Genomic DNA, 21,317 nt, shown 5'->3' with positions numbered 1-21,317 from the left:
CTATTTGAGATTAAAAAAAGATGAATATATCCGGTTTTCATGATAATTAAAAAACAAACACCAGGTTTTCTGGCTCTCACTTGAAATCCTGAGTGCCCCTATCTCAAATTTTTTCTTCTCAGTACATGTTTATGGACTTCTTTGGTGACCTTTTCTATTGGAGAAGCTGTCTTGAAAATTACTTTTATAAATTTTGAACCCTTTAAGTCACTTAGGTTTATTAGCATATTTTATACCTAAATGAAACATCATGTCTGGACAGACGAGGCAGGTCATTAACAAGATGGAATATAAGCTCAGGAATACCTAAACTCAAGCATAGGAGACGTATGTATTTCAAGATTGAACAGCTAAAATGAATTGTATTAAGAATTACTAACACAAAAATATAATTCACTTGAAGTTGTTCATAATGGTGAGAGTCAAATGCATATTGCCACCTCATTGCTGATCTTGCTAGGCATAGGAAGAAATAGTATATATGAGGAATTAAATATGTTAAAAACTATCAGACTTCACTGAATTTGTTTTCAAGACATTATCCTAGAGAATACATTAAAACCCTTAGTTACTTATAATTTTCTAGGTTGTTGAATCTCCATGAGGCCTTTTAAATACTCTACACTGAAGAATAATTTCAGTGATAGACTTGCCTAAAACACAGTGTAAATGTTGAACATTAACTTTTTGAACTCAGGTGCTAGTTTCCTGCTATTTCATGAGGACAGTTTACATTATGTGCCAGTATGTTAAAACCTTTTAAACACTGAATTCAGTTCAGTTCAGTCGCTCAGTCGTGTCCAACTCCGTGACCCCATGAATCGCAGCACGCCAGGCCTCCCTGTCCATCACCAACTCCCGGAGTTCACTCAGACTCACATCCATCGAGTCGGTGATGCCATCCAGCCATCTCATCCTCTGTCATCCCCTTCTCCTCCTGCCCCCAATCCCTCCCAGCATCAGAGTCTTTTCCAATGAGTCAACTCTTCAGATGAGGTGGCCAAAGTACTGGAGTTTCAGCTTTAGCATCATTCCTTCCAAAGAAATCCCAGGGCTGATCTCCCTCAGAATGGACTGGTTGGATCTCCTTGCAGTCCAAGGGACTCTCAAGAGTCTTCTCCAACACCACAGTTCAAAAGCATCAATTCTTCGGCGCTCAGCCTTCTTCACAGTCCAACTCTCACATCCATACATGACTACTGGAAAAACCATAGCCTTACTAGACGGACCTTAGTCGGCAAAGTAATGTCTCTGCTTTTGAATATGCAATCTAGGTTGCTCATAACTTTTCTTCCAAGGAGTAAGCGTCTTTTAATTTCATGACTGCAGTCACCACCTGCAGTGATTTTGGAGCCCAAAAAAATAAAGTCTGACACTGTTTCTACTGTTTCCCCATCTATTTCCCATGGAGTAATGGGACTGGAAGCCATGAACTTCATTTTCTGAATGTTGAGTTTTAAGCCAACTTTTTCACTCTCCTCTTTCACTTTCATCAAGATGCTTTTTGGTTCCTCTTCACTTTCTGCCATAAGGGTGGTGTCATCTGCATATCTGAGGTTATTGATATTTCTCCCGGCAATCTTGATTCCACCTTGTGTTTCTTCCAGTCCAGCGTTTCTCATGATGTACTCTGCATATAAGTTAAATAAGCAGGGTGACAATATACAGCCTTGACGTACTTCTTTTCCTATTTGGAACCAGTCTGTTGTTCCATGTCCAGTTCTAACTGTTGCTTCCTGACCTGCATACAGGTTTCTCAAGAGGCAGGTCAGGTGGTCTGGTATTCCCATCTCTTTCAGAATTTTCCACAGTTTAGGTGATCCACACAGTCAAAGGCTTTGGCATAGTCAATAAAGCAGAAATAGATATTTTTCTGGAACTCTCTTGCTTTTTCCATGATCCAGTGGATGTTGGCAATTTGATCTCTGGTTCCTCTGCCCTTTCTAAAACCAGCTTGAACATCAGGGAGTTCACAGTTCACGTATTGCTGAAGCCTGGCTTGGAGAATTTTGAGCATTACTTTACTAGCATGTGAGATGAGTGCAATTGTGTGGTAGTTTGAGCATTCTTTGGCATTGCCTTTCTTTTGGATTGGAATGAAAACTGACCTTTTCCAGTCCTGTGGCCACTGCTGAGTTTTCCAAATGTGCTGGCATATTGAGTGCAGCACTTTCACAGCATCATCTTTCAGGATTTGAAACAGCTCACCTGGAATTCCATCACCTCCACTAGCTTTGTTCGTAGTGATACCTGTTTTTAAATGATTTTGTATGGTTCTCCCACAGAGTTATGTATTTATTGATGTCTCAAGATAATTAGCTAACCTGTGTTTTGTGTGGTGAATCAGAAATGTCAACCAAGGTTTATCTGACTCTAGAGTCTGTCAATTTTCATTTTTCCATGTTCTCAGCATATAAAAATTCTCAAAGTCCATAAAGATTTTAGTAGTTTCTGGACAAGTAAAGTTGTCTATATATTTTAGAGGAAAGATTTTTAGAAAAGGTTATGACATTTCTAGCTTAGTTACTTATAAATGAGAATCAGATTTGGGGTAGGAAAATGTTTGCTGTCTGGATGTGTCACATTTGAAATGCTTGTAGAATATCCAAGTGAGGATATGCAGTAAGCAGATATGAGTGAGAGATTTAAGTTAAAAAATCTAAGCTGAAAGATAGGATTTGGAAATTAGCAACACCAAAAAGGTAGTGGCAGTTACAGGGAGAAAGGATGGAATGAGAAGAAAATAGATAAAGAACACCAGTGTTTAAGAGATAACCAGAGAAGAACATGAGATAGAGTCTAAGGAGTACCAGTGGAGGTAGGCAAAAACCTAGAAAATGTGGTATCATGAAAGCCATATTGAGAGATAAGTGATAGATGTTCAGTTCAGCTCAGTCACTCAGTCGTGTCCGACTCTTTGTGACCCCATGAATTGCAGCACGCCAGGCCTCCCTGTCCATCATCAACTCCCAGAGTTCACTCAAACTCACATCCATCAAGTCGGTAATGCCACCCAGCCATCTCATCCTCTGTTGTCCCCCTTCTCCTCCTGCCCCCAATCCCTCCCAGCATCAGAGTCTTTTTCCAGTGAGTCAACTCTTCTTATGAGGTGGCCAAAGTACGGGAGTTTCAGCTTCAGCATCAGTCCTTCCAAAGAACACCCAGGGCTGATCTCCTTTAGAATGGACTGGTTGGATCTTCTTGCAGTCCAAGGGACTCGCAGGAGTCTTCTCCAACACCACAGTTCAAAAGCATCAATTCTTCGGCCCTCAGCTTTCCTCATAGTCCACCTCTCACATCCATACATGACTACTGGAAAAACCATAGCCTTGACTAGACAGACCTTTGTTGGCAAAGTAATGTCTCTGCTTTTCAACATGCTATCTAGATTGGTCATAACTTTTCTTCCAAGGAGTAAGTGTCTTTTAATTTCATGGCTGCAGTCACCATCTGCAGTGATTTTGGAGCCCAATGTTACCAAATACTAAAGATGAACCAAGTAATATAAATATTAACCTTTATCAACAGAAGAATTAGTAGTGAGTTAGAGAGCAGTTTTACTGGTATGTTATTGAAACACTATAGTAAGTTGAGGAAGTAGAGACAAAGTATTGTTAAATTTTCCAGGACTGACTATGAGGCAAATAAGATGAGCCAGTACCTAACTCATTAGGTGCTGGTGTGGCTTTTTTTTTTAAATGAGTTATTTATGTATATTAAATGCCAATATGTAAAAAACTGAGTGAAAGGTGAAACTAAAGATGAAAGATATTGAAAGAGCAAAATCATTATTGGCAGGTTAGTTGGTAAGCAAGGATTTAGTTATTTTTAAACATTACCTAAAATATAAAATAGTCCAATGCTTTCATGATTGTCTTGCAAGTTAAGCCTAAAATACATATTTTCTTTGTGTAAACCCCTGAATCCTACATCTGTTACTACATTAGAGACAGTTTGGTGGCTCAGACGGTAAAGAATCTGCCTGCAATGCAGGAGACGTGGTTTCAGTCCCTGGGTCAGAAAGATGCCCTGGCTGAGGGCATGGCTACCCACTCCAGTATTCTTGCTTGGAGAATCCTGTGGACAGAGGAGCCTGGCGGTCTACTGTCCATGGGGTCACAGGGAGTCGTACAGAACTGAGCAACTAACAGTGACCTTGACAAATTTTGATGTCTCTGCCTGGTACTACTCAGATTTGTTTCTGTTGACTCCGTTCTCTATTTTCTTGTAAAACCAATCCATTTTGACTGATGTAGTCTTATTTTTGTTCTGTGATTAAATTTTGACTATGTTATTGACCCTGTAGCAATTAGGATTTTTAAAAATCCATTTTAAAGATAATATCTCTTTAGTTGCTTTTGTGTTGCTTTTACGACCAAAGCAAATCTTGCATTATTTTTTGACTGTTGGAGGGGAACTCAGTATAACTTCCTGAAAAATCACCTGTAGTTTGTTGAAGTAGAAGTGAATGAGCATACTGAGTCTCATATGATGACTCTTTGAAATACAGGGTTAGGAAAGTATTATTGGCCTTAATGAAAAGGTCTGTTCCCTTCTTAAATATTAATTCCATAAATGTATTAAATGTCTTATTTTGTATGCCAAGAGTAGAAAGGTATAATTGAAAGACTAGAAAAGATTCCTGCCTCAACAGCTTAGCTTAATGGGAAGGATAGCATTAAACAAAAAATTATACAAATAATTTTTAATTGCAGGTTAAGAATTGGCCTAGAGATGGTGTAGAGTTCTATGCTGTTCTTCGTCTCCTCTTAAATTTTAAGTAGGGCCTTTTCTGATCCATGTATTATAACTCTGCAACCTGGGAGTGAATGTTGGTGCCTTCCACTTAGATTTTAATGGCAAGATTATTTTCATCTGGGCTTGTATTGATTGCCTGGACTTCGCTGGAAGGTACAAATGAAGTAAATTAAAATATGGAGATCTTGATTTTCCCTTTGGCTGTAACACCTTCTGTTCCAAACTTAAAATATGACATTAGTTTAGTTAGCTGTACACTGAGAGATGTGCTAATGTGTTGAAATACAAAATACTAACATCCTTTTCTTTTGAATTCTTTTCACAGAATCAGATTATTCTTACAACAACTTAATCCTAAAGAAAGCTGGACAATTTTTGGACAATTTACATATCAATCTCTTAAAGTTTGCTTTCTCTATAAGGGCATACTCTCCAACTATTCAGATGTTTCAACAAGTATGTAAAAATACCCAGACTGTATTTGACAAAGAAGCATACTAGAAACATAAATAAATTTCTCAATGTGAATATCTTTAGTTAAAAAAGATCTACAATTTATAAACCTGGTTCCATAGTCTATCATTGATTATATTTTCATATTTACCATTGATTATAATTAAACATTTCATTAATTTTATAGTTATTTGATGTATACAAAAAGGCAAAATGGTTGTCTGAGGAGGCCTTACAAATAGCTGTGAGAAGAAGAGAAGCGAAAGGCAAAGGAGAAAAGGAAAGATATACCCATTTGAATGCAGAGTTCCAAAGAATAGCAAGGAGAGATAAGAAAGCTTTCCTCAGTGATCAGTGCAAAGAAATAGAGGAAAACAATAGAATGGGAAAAACTAGAGATCTCTTCAAGAAAATTAGAGATTCCAAGGGAACTTTTCATGCAAAGATGGGCACAATAAAGGACAGAAATGTATGGACTTAACAGAAGCAGAAGATATTAAGAAGAGGTGGCAAGAGTACACAGAAGATCTATACAAAAAGGTTCTTCACCACCCAGATAACCACAGTGGTGTGATTACTCACCTATAACCAGACAGCCTAGAATATGAAGTCAAGTGGGCCTTAAGAAGCGTAACTACAAACAAAGCTAGTGTAGGTGATGGAATTCCAGGTGAGCTGTTTTAAATCCTGAAAGATGATGCTATGAAAGTGCTGCACTTAATATGCCAGCACATTTGGAAAACTCAGCAGTGGCCACAGGACTAGTAAAGGTCAGTTTTCATTCCAATCCAAAAGAAAGGCAATGCCAAAGAATGCTCAAACTACCACACAATTGCACTCATCTCACACACTAGTAAATTAATGCTCAAAATTCTCCAAGTCAGGCTTCAACAGTATGTGAACCGTGAACTTCCAAATGTTCAAACTGAATTTAGAAAAGGCAGAGGAACTGAGATCAAATTGCCAACATCTGCTGGATCATGGAAAAAGCAAGAGAGTTCCAGGAAAACATCTATTTCTGCTTTATTGACTATGCCAAAGCCTTTGACTGTGTGGATCACCACAAACTGTGGAAAATTCTGAAAGAGATGGGAATACCAGACCACCTGACCTGCCTCTTGAGAAACCTGTATGCAGGTCAGGAAGCAACAGTTAGAACTGGCATGGAACAACAGACTGGTTCCAAATAGGAAAAGAAGTACGTCAAGGCTGTATATTGTCACCCTGCTTATTTAATTTATATGCAGAGTACATCATGAGAAGTGCTGGACTGGATGAAGGACAAGCTGGAATCAAGACTGCCGGGAGAAATGTCGACAACCTCTGATATCCAGATGATACCATACTTACGGCAGAAAGCAAAGAAGAACTCAAGAGTTTCTTGATGAAAGTGAAAGAAGAAAGTGAAAAAGTTGGCTTAAAACTCAACATTCAGAAAATTAAGATCATAGAATCTGGTCCCATCACTTCATGGCAAACAGATGTGGAAACAGTGTCAGACCATTTTGGGGGGCTTCAAAATCACTGCAGATGGCCATACAATTAAAAGACACTCCTTGGAAGAAAAGTTATGACCAATCTAGACAGCATATTCAAAAGCAGAGACATTACTTTGCCAATGAAGGTCCCTCTAGTCAAAGCTATGGTTTTTCCAGTGGTCATGTATGGATGTGAGAGTTGGACCGTAAAGAATGCTGAGCACTGAAGTTTTGATGCTTTTGAACTGTGGTGTTGGAGAAAAAGACTCTTGAGTCCCTTGAACTCAAAGAGATCCAGCCAGTCCATCCTAAAGGAAATCAGTCCTGAATATTTATTTGAAGGACTGATGCTGAAGCTGAAATTCCAATACTTTGGCCACCTGATGTGAAGAACTGACTCTTGGAAAAGACCCTGATGCTGGGAATGATTAAAGGCCAGAGGAGAAGGGGATCACAGATGATAATATGGTTGGATAGCATCACTGACTCAATGGACATGAGTTTGAGTAATCTCTGGGAGTTGGTGATGGACAGGAAAGCTTGATGTGCTGCAGTCCTTGGGGTCGCAAAGAGTTGGACACAACTGAGCAACTGAACTGAGATAAGGAAATATGAGGACAAATCACCATTGAAATTAACTATAAATATTTTAGTTTGATGGGACATTTTCAACTATTTCAAAGCATATTTTCCTACTATAAAGTTGATTTTGTTTAATTGTTTGATTCTCCCTGTGTATAGATATTTTTACTTTAACTAGAGCAATAACTTAATAGTAGTTGATAAGCTATTTTAATCAAAGTAATGTGTGAGTTTTAAAAATGATATTGTAATTACCAGCTACTGTAGCTAAGTGTCGTCTTTGAAATCTTAGATTGCAGCTGATGAGCCCCCACCAGATGGCTGTGCTGCATTTGTGGTTATCCATAAGAAATACACCTGTAAAATTAATGAGATTAAAAAGCTGCTGAAGAAGGCTGCTTCAAGGTAAATTAATGATAGCCTATAGTAAAAGGAGCAGTTTATAAAGAGAGATGAGGGTTGAAATAGAAATTTCTTGCAATAAAAATTGTAATATTCTAAGAATGTGTTTAAAAGAATGTGCTCTGAATATTTATCTGAGTCTTAAGTCCTTCCCTAAAATATGTAAGTACTTTCAATATTTTGTCTTGATTAGCTTTTGATTTTAGGATACCAAAATACCATAAAACACATGGGAGAGATATTTTATATGCATAAGTTAGCTTTTTCAAATACAGACAGACCTCAAAGATATTGTGGCTTCAGTTCCACCTCAATAAAGTGAATACTGCAGTAATTCACTTGAAGTTTTTGGTATCCCAGTGCATATGAAAGTACATCTACATTAAACCATAGTCTGTTGAGTATACAAATGACATTTTGTCTAAAAAATGTACATCCCTTAATTTAAAAACACTTTATTGCTAAAAAATGCTAACCATCTGAGCCTTGCGCGAGTCTTAATCTTTTTGCTGGAGGAGAGTGTGAAATACTGCGAGAATTAGAGAATTACAAAAATGTGACACAGACAGGGAGTGAGCAAGTGCTGTTGGAAGAATGGTACCATAGACTCGTTCAACACAGTTGCCACAAACCTTCAGTGATTAATGCAGTTGTCTGTGAAGTGCCATAAATGAAGCAAAAAGCCCAATAAAATGAGGTATGCCTGTAAACATATAAAACTGTGGATTTATCTAGACTATATCTCTTTAAATATAAATTGAATGTGTACCTTGGAAATTAAAAATAACAGAAATATAGAATTACCTTTTTATAAACACATTATTCAAAACATTTTTCTTCTTCCAAGTATTTAATGCAAATGAATATGAGAAGGAGGAGATTATTAACTTAGTAGTGATTTTTACAGAGTAGTACCTACCAGTAGGTGTTTTACTGCCTGATTGTTTATACTTTAAACAGTATTAAAGTTGTTTCTCTAATTTTGAAAGAGTTATTTATATGTTAGACAGTAATGTATATTTAGTAATTCATATTAGTACTTATTTGTTGGAATCTTTCAAATATTTTCTTATATTTCATATTAATTTTAATATACAGAAACTTTTTTTATGTAGCCTGATTTTTCCTTTATCTGTGTATGATTTTATACTGAGACAGTTTTTTCCAAACCTGAGTAAGAGATTTTATTAATATTTTCCAGTAGCTTTCTTAAAGTTTTTATTTTACCCTAAACTTTTAATATATGTATAATTTATTTTCATAGAAAGGCAAGGATCCAGTCAGATCTTTCCCCCCTTCAGGTGCTAGTCAGTTATTATATTCATTGTATTTATACTATGATCTATTTTATAACTTTGTTTTATACTGTTAGGTTTCTTGTAACAGTGCTATGTTGTTAGTATTTATTGCTTTAATAATTTATTCCAGTGTCTCACAGGACAATTTCCTCTTCATAGCTGCTTTTTCTACCCCCCCTCCAAAAGTTCTTAGCTCTGCCCTTGTTGATGCTTTCAGACTAACATTAGAGTCCTTTTTTTCCTGTCAAACTGACTCCCTAAAAAACCTGGATAGAGTTTTAATTAGAATTATGTTAAATCTATTAGTTAATTTAAAGAATTTAAATGTTTACTATATCAAATCTCAGTGGATAACATCATATGTCTTCTGTTCACTCCTTCTTTTAAAACTCTGAAGTTTTATACTCTTCTCTGTTTTTAGAATTAGAAATAATTGTTTTATTTTATGAACTGTTTTTCACCTATTAAGATGAATTCAAAGTTTCTCTCTTTGGACATGTTATGTAATATATTTTAAACTATTACACCTTCTTTGTGTTGCTAGGGAAAACTATTTGTTAATGGTGTGGTATTTTTGTTGATTGCTTATGCTTTTATTAAGGCTCATTTTTCTACTTTAATGAGATTAACTGTTATTTAAACTATTTATGCCAATTTCAATGTTATTCTAACTTCATATAGTGAATTAGGCAACCATGTTATTCTGTAAGAGTTAATTTTGCATGGGAATTATATATTCCTCTAAAGCATTAATAGACTAACTCCAAAATTGTCTGCCCTAATGTGTTTTTTTTTTTTAGTGCATTTTATAAAGGGAATTTTGATAACTTTTAGTTTAGAGTTGCTATTGGTTTCTGACTTCTGATGTCTGATATTTCAATTTTCTTGTGGAAACTAAGATTTAAATATTTAATATTTAGATATTAAATCTAAATTAATTTAAGATTTAATACAAGGTTAACATCAAGCTGTTAGGAGAGGCACCCTGCCACAGACCCTGTGAATTCCTGCATATTCTTGCTGGGTCTGACAAGTAAAAAAGGCAAGATCTGGACTGCTTTTTACTTGAACCATTTTTTATGGTTGTGTTTGTAGTGAGCAACCTTGAGGAATTACATAATTCCTAATGTTGAAAATAAATTTCAAAATTTTGCTTTTGAAAAGAAGAGTGGGCTCATTATAAAACAGTGATTTCCCAGGTACAGTGTTTCTTGTACACCCACTGTTTGTGTAGTATCCATTTGGGTCCATATTTTGTTACACATACCCTGTTGTGAAACTTAGGAAGCAGGTGTAATGTTCATTCTGCTTGCTCTGCCCTGAGCAATAAACCTCTTTGTCTTTGACACAAGAGTCTCACGTCTTCTGCCAGACATGGGACTTCTGCCAGACATGAGACATGACAGAAGCCCAACTTACTACTTTGTAAGTAGGCTGAAACCAAGCCACAGCCCTTTTACAGTTCTTGACGGTTTTAGAAACAAGGGTGGGACATTGACAGACAACGTGGCTTTCTGGGAGAGGAAGGACAAGGCCCCCGTGGGTTGGGGAGACAAAAGCTCAACACTTGAATTTCTTTCCTGCTGCCCCCTCTCTCTCCCTCTGCTGTTCTTCGCTCCCTGTGCCTCTGGCTGGGTGATAGCAGTCTTCTAATACCTGCTACTGTAGCTCCTCATACAGAGTTTTAGGTCTTTGTTACTTCAGGAAAAGGCACCCAGACTCAACTGCTGTGGTTTGGAAGATGCGCATAATGGGAAAGGGAATTAAAATGATCTCTAGGCCAATTGGGGCTTCCCAGGTGGTGCTGTGGTAAAGAACCCGCCTGCCAGTGCGAGAGATGTAAGAGACGCAGGTTCGATCCCTGAGTCGGAAAGATCCCCTGGAGGAGAACAGCCCACTCCAGTATTCTTGCCTGGAGAATCCCATGGACGAAGGAACCTGGTGGGCTATGGTCCATGGGGTTGCAAAGAGTTGGACATGACTGAAGCGACTTAGCATGCACACTAGGCCAATTCAGTGTACTTTTATTTTTACTGTTTTGGTTCCCACATCTGAATCTGGAACTGGTATTGATATTGTACATGTATATGCTTTGAGTGATGTGAACACTCATAAAGTCTAAAGGGAGACACTCTCATTGCGAGACTACCACATGTAGTACATTCCCAGGTGGTCCAACAGAAACAACATAGAATCCCAGGAGGAGAGGAGGAAATCACAACTTCAGTTACAGACTGAATGGCTGCCTGAGTGCACAGGAATGCAGTTTCCGAGTACAACAGCACCACCTGCCTGACTCAGCCATCAAGTACACCCCTTTTAAAAAGATTACTGCTGAGCTTTAGTTGAAACTGAACTGACTCAGGAAGCCTTGTAACTCTTCTATCTGATGTTTACATTTTGGCCTAAGTCAACTAGGATTCAATGACTAACGGTGGAAGGGACCCAGCAATTGTCTCTGGTCAAGTGGAAATAGTATATTCAAGAGCACTGTTACTTTGACCTTTTGTGATCTTAGGGTTACATGGCAAAGGGGCAGTAGTTCTCCTTTGGGACAAAGCACATGCCCCAGTCCCTTACCTGAAGTAAAATCTCTGATTCAGTGGGGCCTTCAGTTCTCTTTTCCCTTAAGGCTTGCATCAAGTTATTGATACATTCAGCTCAGTTTGAAGTTGATGGTGTCTTAGGGTTTCTGCTGCTTTTCATCCAGGCTCTGTGTGTGCTAAGTTGTGTCAGTCATGTCTGACTCTGTGACCCCATGGACTGTAGCCTGCCAGGCTTCTCTGTCCATGGGATTCTCCAGGCAAGAATACTCAAGTGGGTTGCCATGCCCTCTTCCAGGGCATCTTCCTGACCCAGGGATCAAACCTGCATCTCTTATGTCTCCTGCATTGGGAGGCTAGTTCTTTACCACTGATGCCACCTGGAAAGCCCTCATCCAGGCTGCATCTATGTAAAACCAAAAGCAGATGGGGGCAGAATTCAAGGCAGTTCTCTTATTGCTGAAGAATTCTTGACCCCTAATGAAACTTGCTACATTTTTACTGACCCTGGGCTGTTGCCAGTGGCCTACCTATCTGGTCTGCCACTTGGAAGATGACCAACTGGCAGATTAGAGGCACCACTCTTTGGTTTCATGATTTATTTCTCATATGCTCTTTACTTTCAGTTCTTGTTTGTGTTTTGTTTTCATTTTAGGCCCAGACCCTATCTGTTTAAAGGAGATCACAAATTTCCTACAGACAAAGAGAATTTACCAGTGATTATTCTCTATGCAGAAGTGGGTACAAGAGCATTTCGTAAATTTCACACAGTGTTGTCTGAAAAAGCTCAAAATGGGGAAATTCTTTATGTTCTTCGGCATTACATTCAGGTACATGCTTGCTTTATTCAAGATTACTTTGGCTATAAAAAATTTTTATAACTACTTTTTATAATTTCTCTACTAGATTTTACATAATAACTTTTCCTAGAATACTTATATCTGATAACACAACTATCAAATGTGAATTTTATGTGGAAAAATATATTGGGATTCTGTGTCTTTTCTGGAAAGTATCCTGTTTATGTTTCTTTCCCTTATCATATATATATCTGGAACAGATTTACAACTTGGATAAAAAACAAAACCATACAACAATAGGATGTATAATATTTGGTAGGACTAATAAACATAGTTATTTTTAATGAAAATGTATTATAATGAGGAAATCTAACTTGATATATTGATAGTATATATTAGTTCATTGTGCTAAGCGTTGTATAGGAATGCTCTCAAACCAATCTGTTTGAAAGGCTGCTTACTTATTCAAGTTTCAGATCAAATGTGTTGTATTATCCCCCACTCTCCCGACTCTCACTGCTATAACACTCTACCACTTTTTAATGACTTCATAGAACTTATTACTATGCTACCTCAGATTTTATTTAACACCTCCACCCCCCACCAACACAAACACAACCAAAACTCTCACCTCACACACTAAAATGGCCCTTAGAAGGACTTTTCTTTTTTATTTCATATTCCAAACATGGAAAGAGTGTTTTAATTTGCACTTCCCAAAATATTCGTGGTAAGTATTAATATACAACTCCTCTGTATCCATGGTTCAGAATCTGCAGGTTCAACCAACCAAGGATTATGTAATAGCGTAGTTTACAATTGGAAAAAAAATCCATGTATAATTAGATCATTGCAGTTTACATAGTTCAAACCTATGTTGTTCGAAGGTTTGATTTGATATCAAATCATTATATTTATTGTACACTGTAAACTAATACAATGTTATATGTCAGTTATATCAGAAAAAGAATGTGAGATTACAGTATATATTTATCTTTTTTAAAGAAGTCCCTAAGTGATTCTAATATGCTCCTGCTGGGTGGCATTTTCATCTATTAAGAATCAGTGTCCCAGCCTATTCTTTGGAGAATGTGACCATTAAATATACTTCTGTGAAAGCATACTCAACAGTTATCTGGGTACTTTGTAGCATCAAATTATAACCTATTTAATTAATTACATATTGTGCATCCAAAATATTTATACTGAAAATCTAGTCAACATATAATTCTAATAAAAACAGATTTATTCACGCTACCTTTTGAACAGATGCTTTTTTTGTAGGGAAAGAAGAAATAGGATGATGAAGAAAGATTCCTCTCAAAAGTTGATTTAGCTTGTGAGAATTTTTGGTTTGCAAATCCAGAGTTATTAAACTATGATTCAGATTTTTATATTAATACATTTTAAAATAGAGAAAGTAAATATGAAATTAATGAACATTTATCTTTATTACCGAGGAGCTAATACTGTTCCGGAACTGATGATGGAAACTGGTTATGTGAAATTGCATTTCTTTCATGAATTATAACAAGATATGTGAATTTAGAGCATAGCCACCAACTAATTGTCTTTTGAGTGGACAGTCAAAATGTATTTTTTAATTGACCTGTATGAAACTGAAAACTCTTTAAAAGACTTTAAACTTTACTATAATTATAAACAACCCAGTTTTCTCATGCTATCTTTTATTATAGCATGTGCCTGAGAAATTAGCAAATTAAATTTTAGTGTGGGCAGCAAAAACACTTTCCGCATATCTGAAGCTAATTCTTACATCATCTTATTTGAAAATAAAATAGTCCAGGAATAATCACTCAGGTTATATACTTACTTATTTTTAAGGCTTGGGGGAAGTTTAGGGAGGAAAGAAGAGAGTGAAAAGAGTAGTATACTATTAAGATTTCCTTTCCATTTGGTGTCTGCCTCTTCCTCTGTCATGTGTAGGATTGCAAAACTGCCCTCATGCAGACCTTAGTTAAACCAAGGCATAACATCTTCACAGTTCAGTTAGTTCAGTCGCTCAGTATGTCCGACTCTTTGCGATCCCATGAATCGCAGCACGCCAAGCCTCCCTGTCCATCACCAATTTCCGGAGTCTACCCAAACCGATATCCATCGAGTCTGTGATGCCATCCAGCCATCTAATCCTCTGTTGTCCCCTTCTCCTCCTATCCCCAATCCCTCCCAGCATCAGGGTCTTTTCCAGTGAGTCAGCTCTTTGAATGAGGTGGCCAGAGTATTAGAGTTTCAGCTTCAGCATCAGTCCATCTTCACAGGAGTTTGCTAAGTACTAGGTTAAACAGGTTTTCTAACCCATGGAAGAATATGCCAAATGGTAATGATTATAGCACAACTGATAAGAATTCAGCCTAGAAGCCAGAAAGAACCTTAGACAATCTTCTAAAAAGTTTACATGTATTCATCCAGGTTGCTTACTTTTTTAAAAAATATGACTTCTTTTTTTCATATGGTAATTTCTAGAAGTACATTTTATGTTTGCCCTTAATATATAAGGTGAAAGAAAGTAAGGTACTGAATTCTGATCACAAATACTTCAGACAACTCAGTTTTAGGCAAATTGTGACCTCTCACTGCAAGGATAGGTGCTAACCTGTGGCATTTGGTATATTTTAATCATCGAGAAACATGAAGAAAGAACTGAATAGATTGCTCAAGGCACTGAGTTTTTTTGTTTCCTTTGTCTCTGCTTTCCAGTATTTGCTTTTGGGGACACTCTAGTTGCCCTCCATCCAGACAGCTAGCAAATGAAAGCACTTACTGGTTTAGGAAATGTGTAGTTCTCCCCAAAGAGTACAGTTTTGTAGAAACTCACTTGTATTGGATCCTCTGTTAATTAATTCATGGGAAAGATGGCAAAATTATCATGGTATAACAGAAAAAGATCAAATACTTTTTTTCATTTTAAAAGAGTAATTAAAGCATTAGTGTCATGACAAAGGTTTTAGAAAGTAAAGAAGTGGTCATCAATAAGTTTCTAGTTCCTTGATAAACTGTCTTTAGAGAGAATATAAATATCCCCTGAATAGCAGTATTTCACAGTGATTAAAAACTTCAGTATTAATGATTTACCCTCATGTCCCAACACACAGTCATTCTGAATTCAAAAGCAGGTGTTTGACAAAATATTTTCTCTCTTTTTTTTTTTTTAATGTATTTGAACAGAAACCATCCTCACAGAAAATGTATTTATCTGGCTATGGTGTGGAGCTAGCGATTAAGAGTACAGAATACAAAGCATTGGATGATACTCAAGTCAAAAGTAAGTTTATTCTCTATATTTGAGTAAAAAAAATTGGAGGGTTACATACTTCCATTTAATCCTACACATGTTAATATGAGTCTGGAGACAATTTAATTTTAAACTAAAATGTATTTCATGTTATTATGCTCTCAGAAATTTCAAAAATTGGAAGTAGCATATTATTTTGGTTATATTCAATGGCTTCCCAGTCATTTTCAGCAACATATAAAAATTGATACTACATGTAGGATGTGTAGAAGCAATAGGTGAGGCTGCTTATGACTATGAAGGGGCTCACCCAGTTCAGACTGGCCTGTGATGTACCTAATCATCCCCTGGGGGCAAAGATTGCAGATCTAAAGGGGTTGTGTCATGGTAAACCTGAAACTCATTGGTAGCACTGCCTTACAAAGCTTGGTCTGAAGTATTTATTTTTAAATAAAGTTAGTTTTGTGTTGTGTTTTTGTTTTGAAATGGGATGGGAAAGTCCTGTGAATATTTGGTTAGATTGATTAGATCTGCAATCTACCAATCCAGTATCTATGTTCTGTGTACTGAATGCATGCTCTAGATGAAAGAATCTGGAGACCTAAAAACAATAAAGAACTTTTCAGATTCTTATGGAAATCTTTTATTACCTGGCTCATTGGAAATTTATTTATACCTGATTCTTGGTTAAGAATTACTAATTCATTCTGTTACATGCTCTCTGATGCTGCTTCAGCTTCAGCTTTGTTTTTCTATTCAAGCTCTGGTCCTGAAGGCCTTGCTCTGATTACAAGGCCTTAGCTCTAGTCCCTCCTACTGAGTGTGCTACAGATCAACATCTGTATTATTGTAATTGAAATCCTGCTGGTTACTGAAAAAGTGTAGCCCATTACTGAAATAGTAATGCCCAGATTTTTTATATTTCCATATAGCTTGTATATTGCTCTACAGTGCTTTATAATTTAGTACTTTGTTTAGTGCTTCCCAATGGTAAAGAATCTGTCTGACAGAACAGGAGACATAAGAGACTTGGGTTCAATCCCTGGGTCAGGAAGATCCCCTAGAAGAGAGCATGACGACCCACTCCAGTACTCTTGACTGGAGAATCCCATGGACAGAGGAGCCTGGCGGCCTGCGGTCCATAGGATTGCAAAGAGCTGGACACGACTGAAGTGACTTAACACCCACATGCACACACACATCTTATTTAACAGTCATGGTAGTAGCATAGGCATTTTCTAACTGTCCTTGGGCTTGTAGAAGTTTCTTTAAAAAGTCATGTGATTACATATATTACCTATATTACAAACTTCAGGTTAACTTTTATCATATATTTGTAATATATCTTCTCTTCATTCTACTTGCCACTCCTTTAGTTCACTTCTTTTATTCCCCTCTGCTTATGACTATCAGGCTTCCAACTGACCTTGTCTTCGGGAACCTTAATCCTCTCATCTCCAAAAGAGAATAATCCATCTCTTCTCCACAGTACTTTCTGATTGAACTTCCTGTGTTCAATCAGAACTTCTGACTTTGTGATTCTACCAATTAGAAACCCTTAGTTACCTAAATAACTAAGTAACCTTAGTGGTTCCTTGTAACCTCCTCATAAATTAAAGTCCTATAACACAGTGGAGCTTTCCACAGCCTGGCCTCTTTCTGCCTTCTCACTGCCTCTCAGACCTCTCATTTTTACCTGTGGTCCTGTAACACTGCACTACTATACAGAACAATTTTCTGTTTCCTGCATGGGTCCATGTATTGCTCTGTGCCAAGCCTTTATGACCTCTGGAGTACTTTCATCCCTTAGCATATGCTGTTCCTCTGCCTGAAACCTTCCTTCCACCTCTTATTTGTCTGAGGCCTACTCATCTTTTAAGAATTATATGTCTCAGTCAGTACTTCTGAGATGGCTGCCTATGTTCCTGTTCTGTCAGAGGAGGATTTTTCCATTTTCTGTATTCCATATATTTTATGCTTCCTTTTGGAAAAGTTTTAAACAGTCTGTTAAAGCTGTCTATTTGTCTCTCTCATTTGCCACCCAGGAAGGTTTGTGCCTTTCGCATCTCTCCTCCTGGCGTCTGTCTGGCAGGCAGTGGGCATTATAGAAGGCAGTAAATGTTTACCTGATTAAAGCATTCCAGGGTTTTTATTTGTGGTCTTAGAAGTCGACACTCTCAGACGAATAAGAAAGGAGAAGTGTAATTAATGCCCTCTGATGGAGCATAGCCCCTTGCTGTAAAAGGTCACAGATTGATTCTTAGAACCTGAAGTACCCTCAAACATACCCTTACCACACTATATACTATAACAATTTGGTAAGTAAAGGAGAGGGGAAGGGAAATGAATATAAAATATATTTTTATCCTTTGAGGCCATGAGTTTTGGTGTCTATCTAAAGATTTCTTGATTATGTCTGAAATTGTCAGAAATATATGAGAACTCCTGTATGTTTTAGGATTTAGATTTCTTGCTGGCCTAAGAGGTAAGCCCAGGGTTTCTTGCAGACTTCTTGGTTAATCAGTTCACTCTAGTTCAGTTGCTCATTAGAGTCTGACACTTTGCGACCCCACGGACTGCAGCACACCAGACCTCTCTGTCCATCACCAACTCCTGGAGTTTACTCAAACTCATGTCCATTGATTCGGTGAGGCTATCCAACCATCTTATCCTCTGTCGTCCCTCTCTCATCATGCCTTCAATCTTTCCCAGCATCAGGGTCTTTTCCAAGAGTCAGTTCTTCACATCAGGTGGCCAAAGTATTGGAGTTTCAGCTTCAGCATCAGTCCTTCTAATGAATATTCAAGACTGATTTCCTTTAGGATGGACTGGTTGGATCTCCTTGCAGTCCAAGGGACTCTCAAGAGTCTTCTCCAACACCACAGTTCAAAAGCATCAATCCTTTGCTGCTTAGCTTTCTTTATAGTCCAGCTCTTACATCCACACATGACTACTGGAAAAACCATAGCTTTGACTAGACGAACCTTTTTTGGCAAAGTAGTGTCTCTGCTTTTGAATATGCTGTCTAGGTTGGTCATAACTTTCCTTCCAAGGAGTAAGTGTCTTTTAATTGCATGGTTTCAGTTACCATCTGCAGTTATTTTGGAGCCCAAAAAAATAGAGTGTCACTTTCCACTGTTTGCCCATCTATTTGCCATGAAGTGATGGGACCAGACCATGATCTTAGTTTTCTGAATGTTGAGTTTTAAGCCAACTTCTTCACTCTCCTCTTTTACTTTCATCAAGAGGCTCTTTAGTTTTTCTTCGCTTTCTGCCATAAGGGTGGTGTAATCTGCATATCTGAGGTTATTGATATTTCTCGCAGAAATCTTGCTTCCAGCTTGTGCTTCATCCAGTCCAGCATTTCTCATGATGTACTCTGCATATAAGTTAAATCAGCAGGGTGACAATATACAGCCTTAATGTACTCCTTTCCCTCTTTGGAACCAGTCTGTTGTTCAATGTCCAATTCTAACTGTCGTTTCCTGACCTGCATACAGGTTTCTCAAGAGGCAGGTCAGGTGGTATGGTATTCCCATCTCTTTCAGAATTTTCCACAGTTTTTTGTGATCCACACAGTCAATGCCTTTGGAATAGTCAATAAAGCAGAAGGAGATGTTTTTCTGGAACTCTCTCGCGTTTTTGATGATCCAACAGATGTTGGGATTTGATCTCTGGTTCCTCTGCCTTTTCTAAAACCAGCTTGAACATTTGGAAGTTCACCGTTCACATACTGTTGAAGACTGACTTGAAAATTTTGAGCATTAATTTACTTGTGTGTGAGATGAGTGCAATTGTGTGGTAGTTTGAGCATTCTCTGGCATTGCCTTTCTTTGGATTGGAATGAAAACTGACCTTTTCCAGTCCTGTGGCCACTGCTGAGTTTTCTAAATTTGCTGGCATATTGAGTGCAACACTTTGACAACATCATGTTTTAGGGTTTGAAATAGGTAAACTGGAATTCCATCACCTCCACTAGCTTTATTTGTAGTGATGCTTCCTAAGGCCCACTTGACTTCGCATTCCAGGATGTCTGGCTCTAGGTGAGTTTGGGTCATGAAGATTTTTGTTCTTCTTGCCACCTCTTCTTAATATCTTCTGCTTCTGTTAGGTTCATACCATTTCTGTCCTTTATCGAGCCCATCTTTGCATGAAATGTTCCCTTGGTATCTGTAATTTCTTGAAGAGATCTCTAGTCTTTCCCATTCTGTTCTTTTCCTCTATTTCTTTGCATTGATCACTGAGGAAGGCTTTCTTATCTCTCCTTGCTATTCTTTGGAACTCTGCATTCAAATGGATATATCTTTTCTTTTCTCTTTGCCTTTTGCTTCTCTTCTTTTATAGCTATTTGTATGGCCTCCTCAGACAACCATTTTGCCTTTAGACATTTCTTTTTCCTGGGGATGGTCTTGATCACTGCCTCCTGTACAGCGTCACTGACTTCCGTCCATAGTTCTTCAGGCACTCTATCAGATCTAATCCGTTCAATCTATTTGTCATTTCTACTTTATAATCGTAAGGCATTTGATTTAGGTCATACCTGAATAGTCTAGTGGTTTTCCCTACTTTCTTCAGTTTAAGTCTGAATTTGGCAATATGGAGTTCATGGTCAGTGCCATAGTCAGCTCCTGGTCTTGTTTTTGCTGACTGTATAGAACTTCTCCATCTTTGGCTACAAAGAATATAATCAGTCTGATTTTGGTATTGACCATCTGGTGATGTCCATGTGTACTGTCTCCTCTTGTGTTGTTGGAAGAGGGTGTTTGCTATGACCAGTGCATTTTCTTGGCAAAACTCTATTAGTCTTTGCCCTGCTTCATTCTGCATTCCAAGGCCAAATTTGCCTGTTACTCCAGGTGTTTCTTGACTTCCTACTTTTGCATTCCAGTCCCCTATAATGAAAAGGACATCTTTTTTGAGTGTTAGTTCTAAAAGTTCTTGTAGGTCTTCATAAAACCGTTCAACTTCAGCTTCTTCAGCATTACTGGTTGGGGCATAGACTTGGATAACTGTGATATTGAATGGTTTGCCTTGGAGACCAACAGAGATCATTCTGTCGTTTTTGAGATTGCATCCAAGTACTGCATTTCGGACTCTTTTGTTGACCATGATGGCTACTCCATTTCTTCTGAGGGATTTCTGCCCACAGTAGTAGATATAATGGTCATCTGAGTTAAATCCACCCATTCCAGTCCATGTTCAGTTCAGTTCAGTCGCTCAGTTGTGTCCGACTCTTTGCAACCCCATGAATCGCAGCACACCAGGCCTCCCTGTCCATCACTAACTCCCGGAGTTCACTCAGAGTCGCGTCCATCGAGTCAGTGATGCCATCCAGCCATCTTATCCTCGGTCGTCATGTTCAGTAAATCTTTAATCCAATTTTCTGTTGATGGGTGGGGCTGTGTTCCCTCCTTGTTAGTTCAGTTCAGTCTCTCAGTCCTGTCTGACTCTTTGCGACCCCATGAATTGCAGCATGCCAGGCCTCCCTGTCCATCACCAGCTCCTGGAGTTCACTCAGACTCATGTCCATTGAGTCAGTGATGCCATCCACCGTCATCTGTCATCCCCTTCTCCTCCTGCCCCCAATCCCTCCCAGCATCATAGTGTTCTCCGATGAGTCAGCTCTTTGCATGAGGTGGCCAGAGTATTGGAGTTGCAGCTTCGGCATCAGTCCTCCAATGAACACCTTTGTTATTTACCTGTGACCAAACTATGGTGAAGATAATGAAGATAATGGTGACCTCTTTCAA

The 21,317-nt window shown here is 38.0% G+C and overlaps 1 protein-coding gene across 1 annotated transcript in view; it reads left to right on the top strand.

The window, feature by feature from the left end:
* The window catches only part of UGGT2 (UDP-glucose glycoprotein glucosyltransferase 2), a 142,106-nt gene that overhangs the window by 9,136 nt on the left and 111,653 nt on the right, over positions 1-21,317 (top strand). Inside the window, exons 3-6 of the mRNA XM_068984374.1 lie at positions 5,084-5,214; positions 7,564-7,676; positions 12,170-12,344; positions 15,501-15,597. Of these exons, the coding sequence (XP_068840475.1) occupies positions 5,084-5,214; positions 7,564-7,676; positions 12,170-12,344; positions 15,501-15,597 (516 nt within the window). The remainder of the gene's footprint in view (positions 1-5,083; positions 5,215-7,563; positions 7,677-12,169; positions 12,345-15,500; positions 15,598-21,317) is intronic.

This window comes from Capricornis sumatraensis, chromosome 12 (assembly GCF_032405125.1).
Source record: "Capricornis sumatraensis isolate serow.1 chromosome 12, serow.2, whole genome shotgun sequence".
NCBI lineage: Eukaryota > Metazoa > Chordata > Mammalia > Artiodactyla > Bovidae > Capricornis > Capricornis sumatraensis.
Note: the sequence above shows the minus strand (reverse complement) of the source record. Positions and strands in the feature narration are given on the sequence as shown.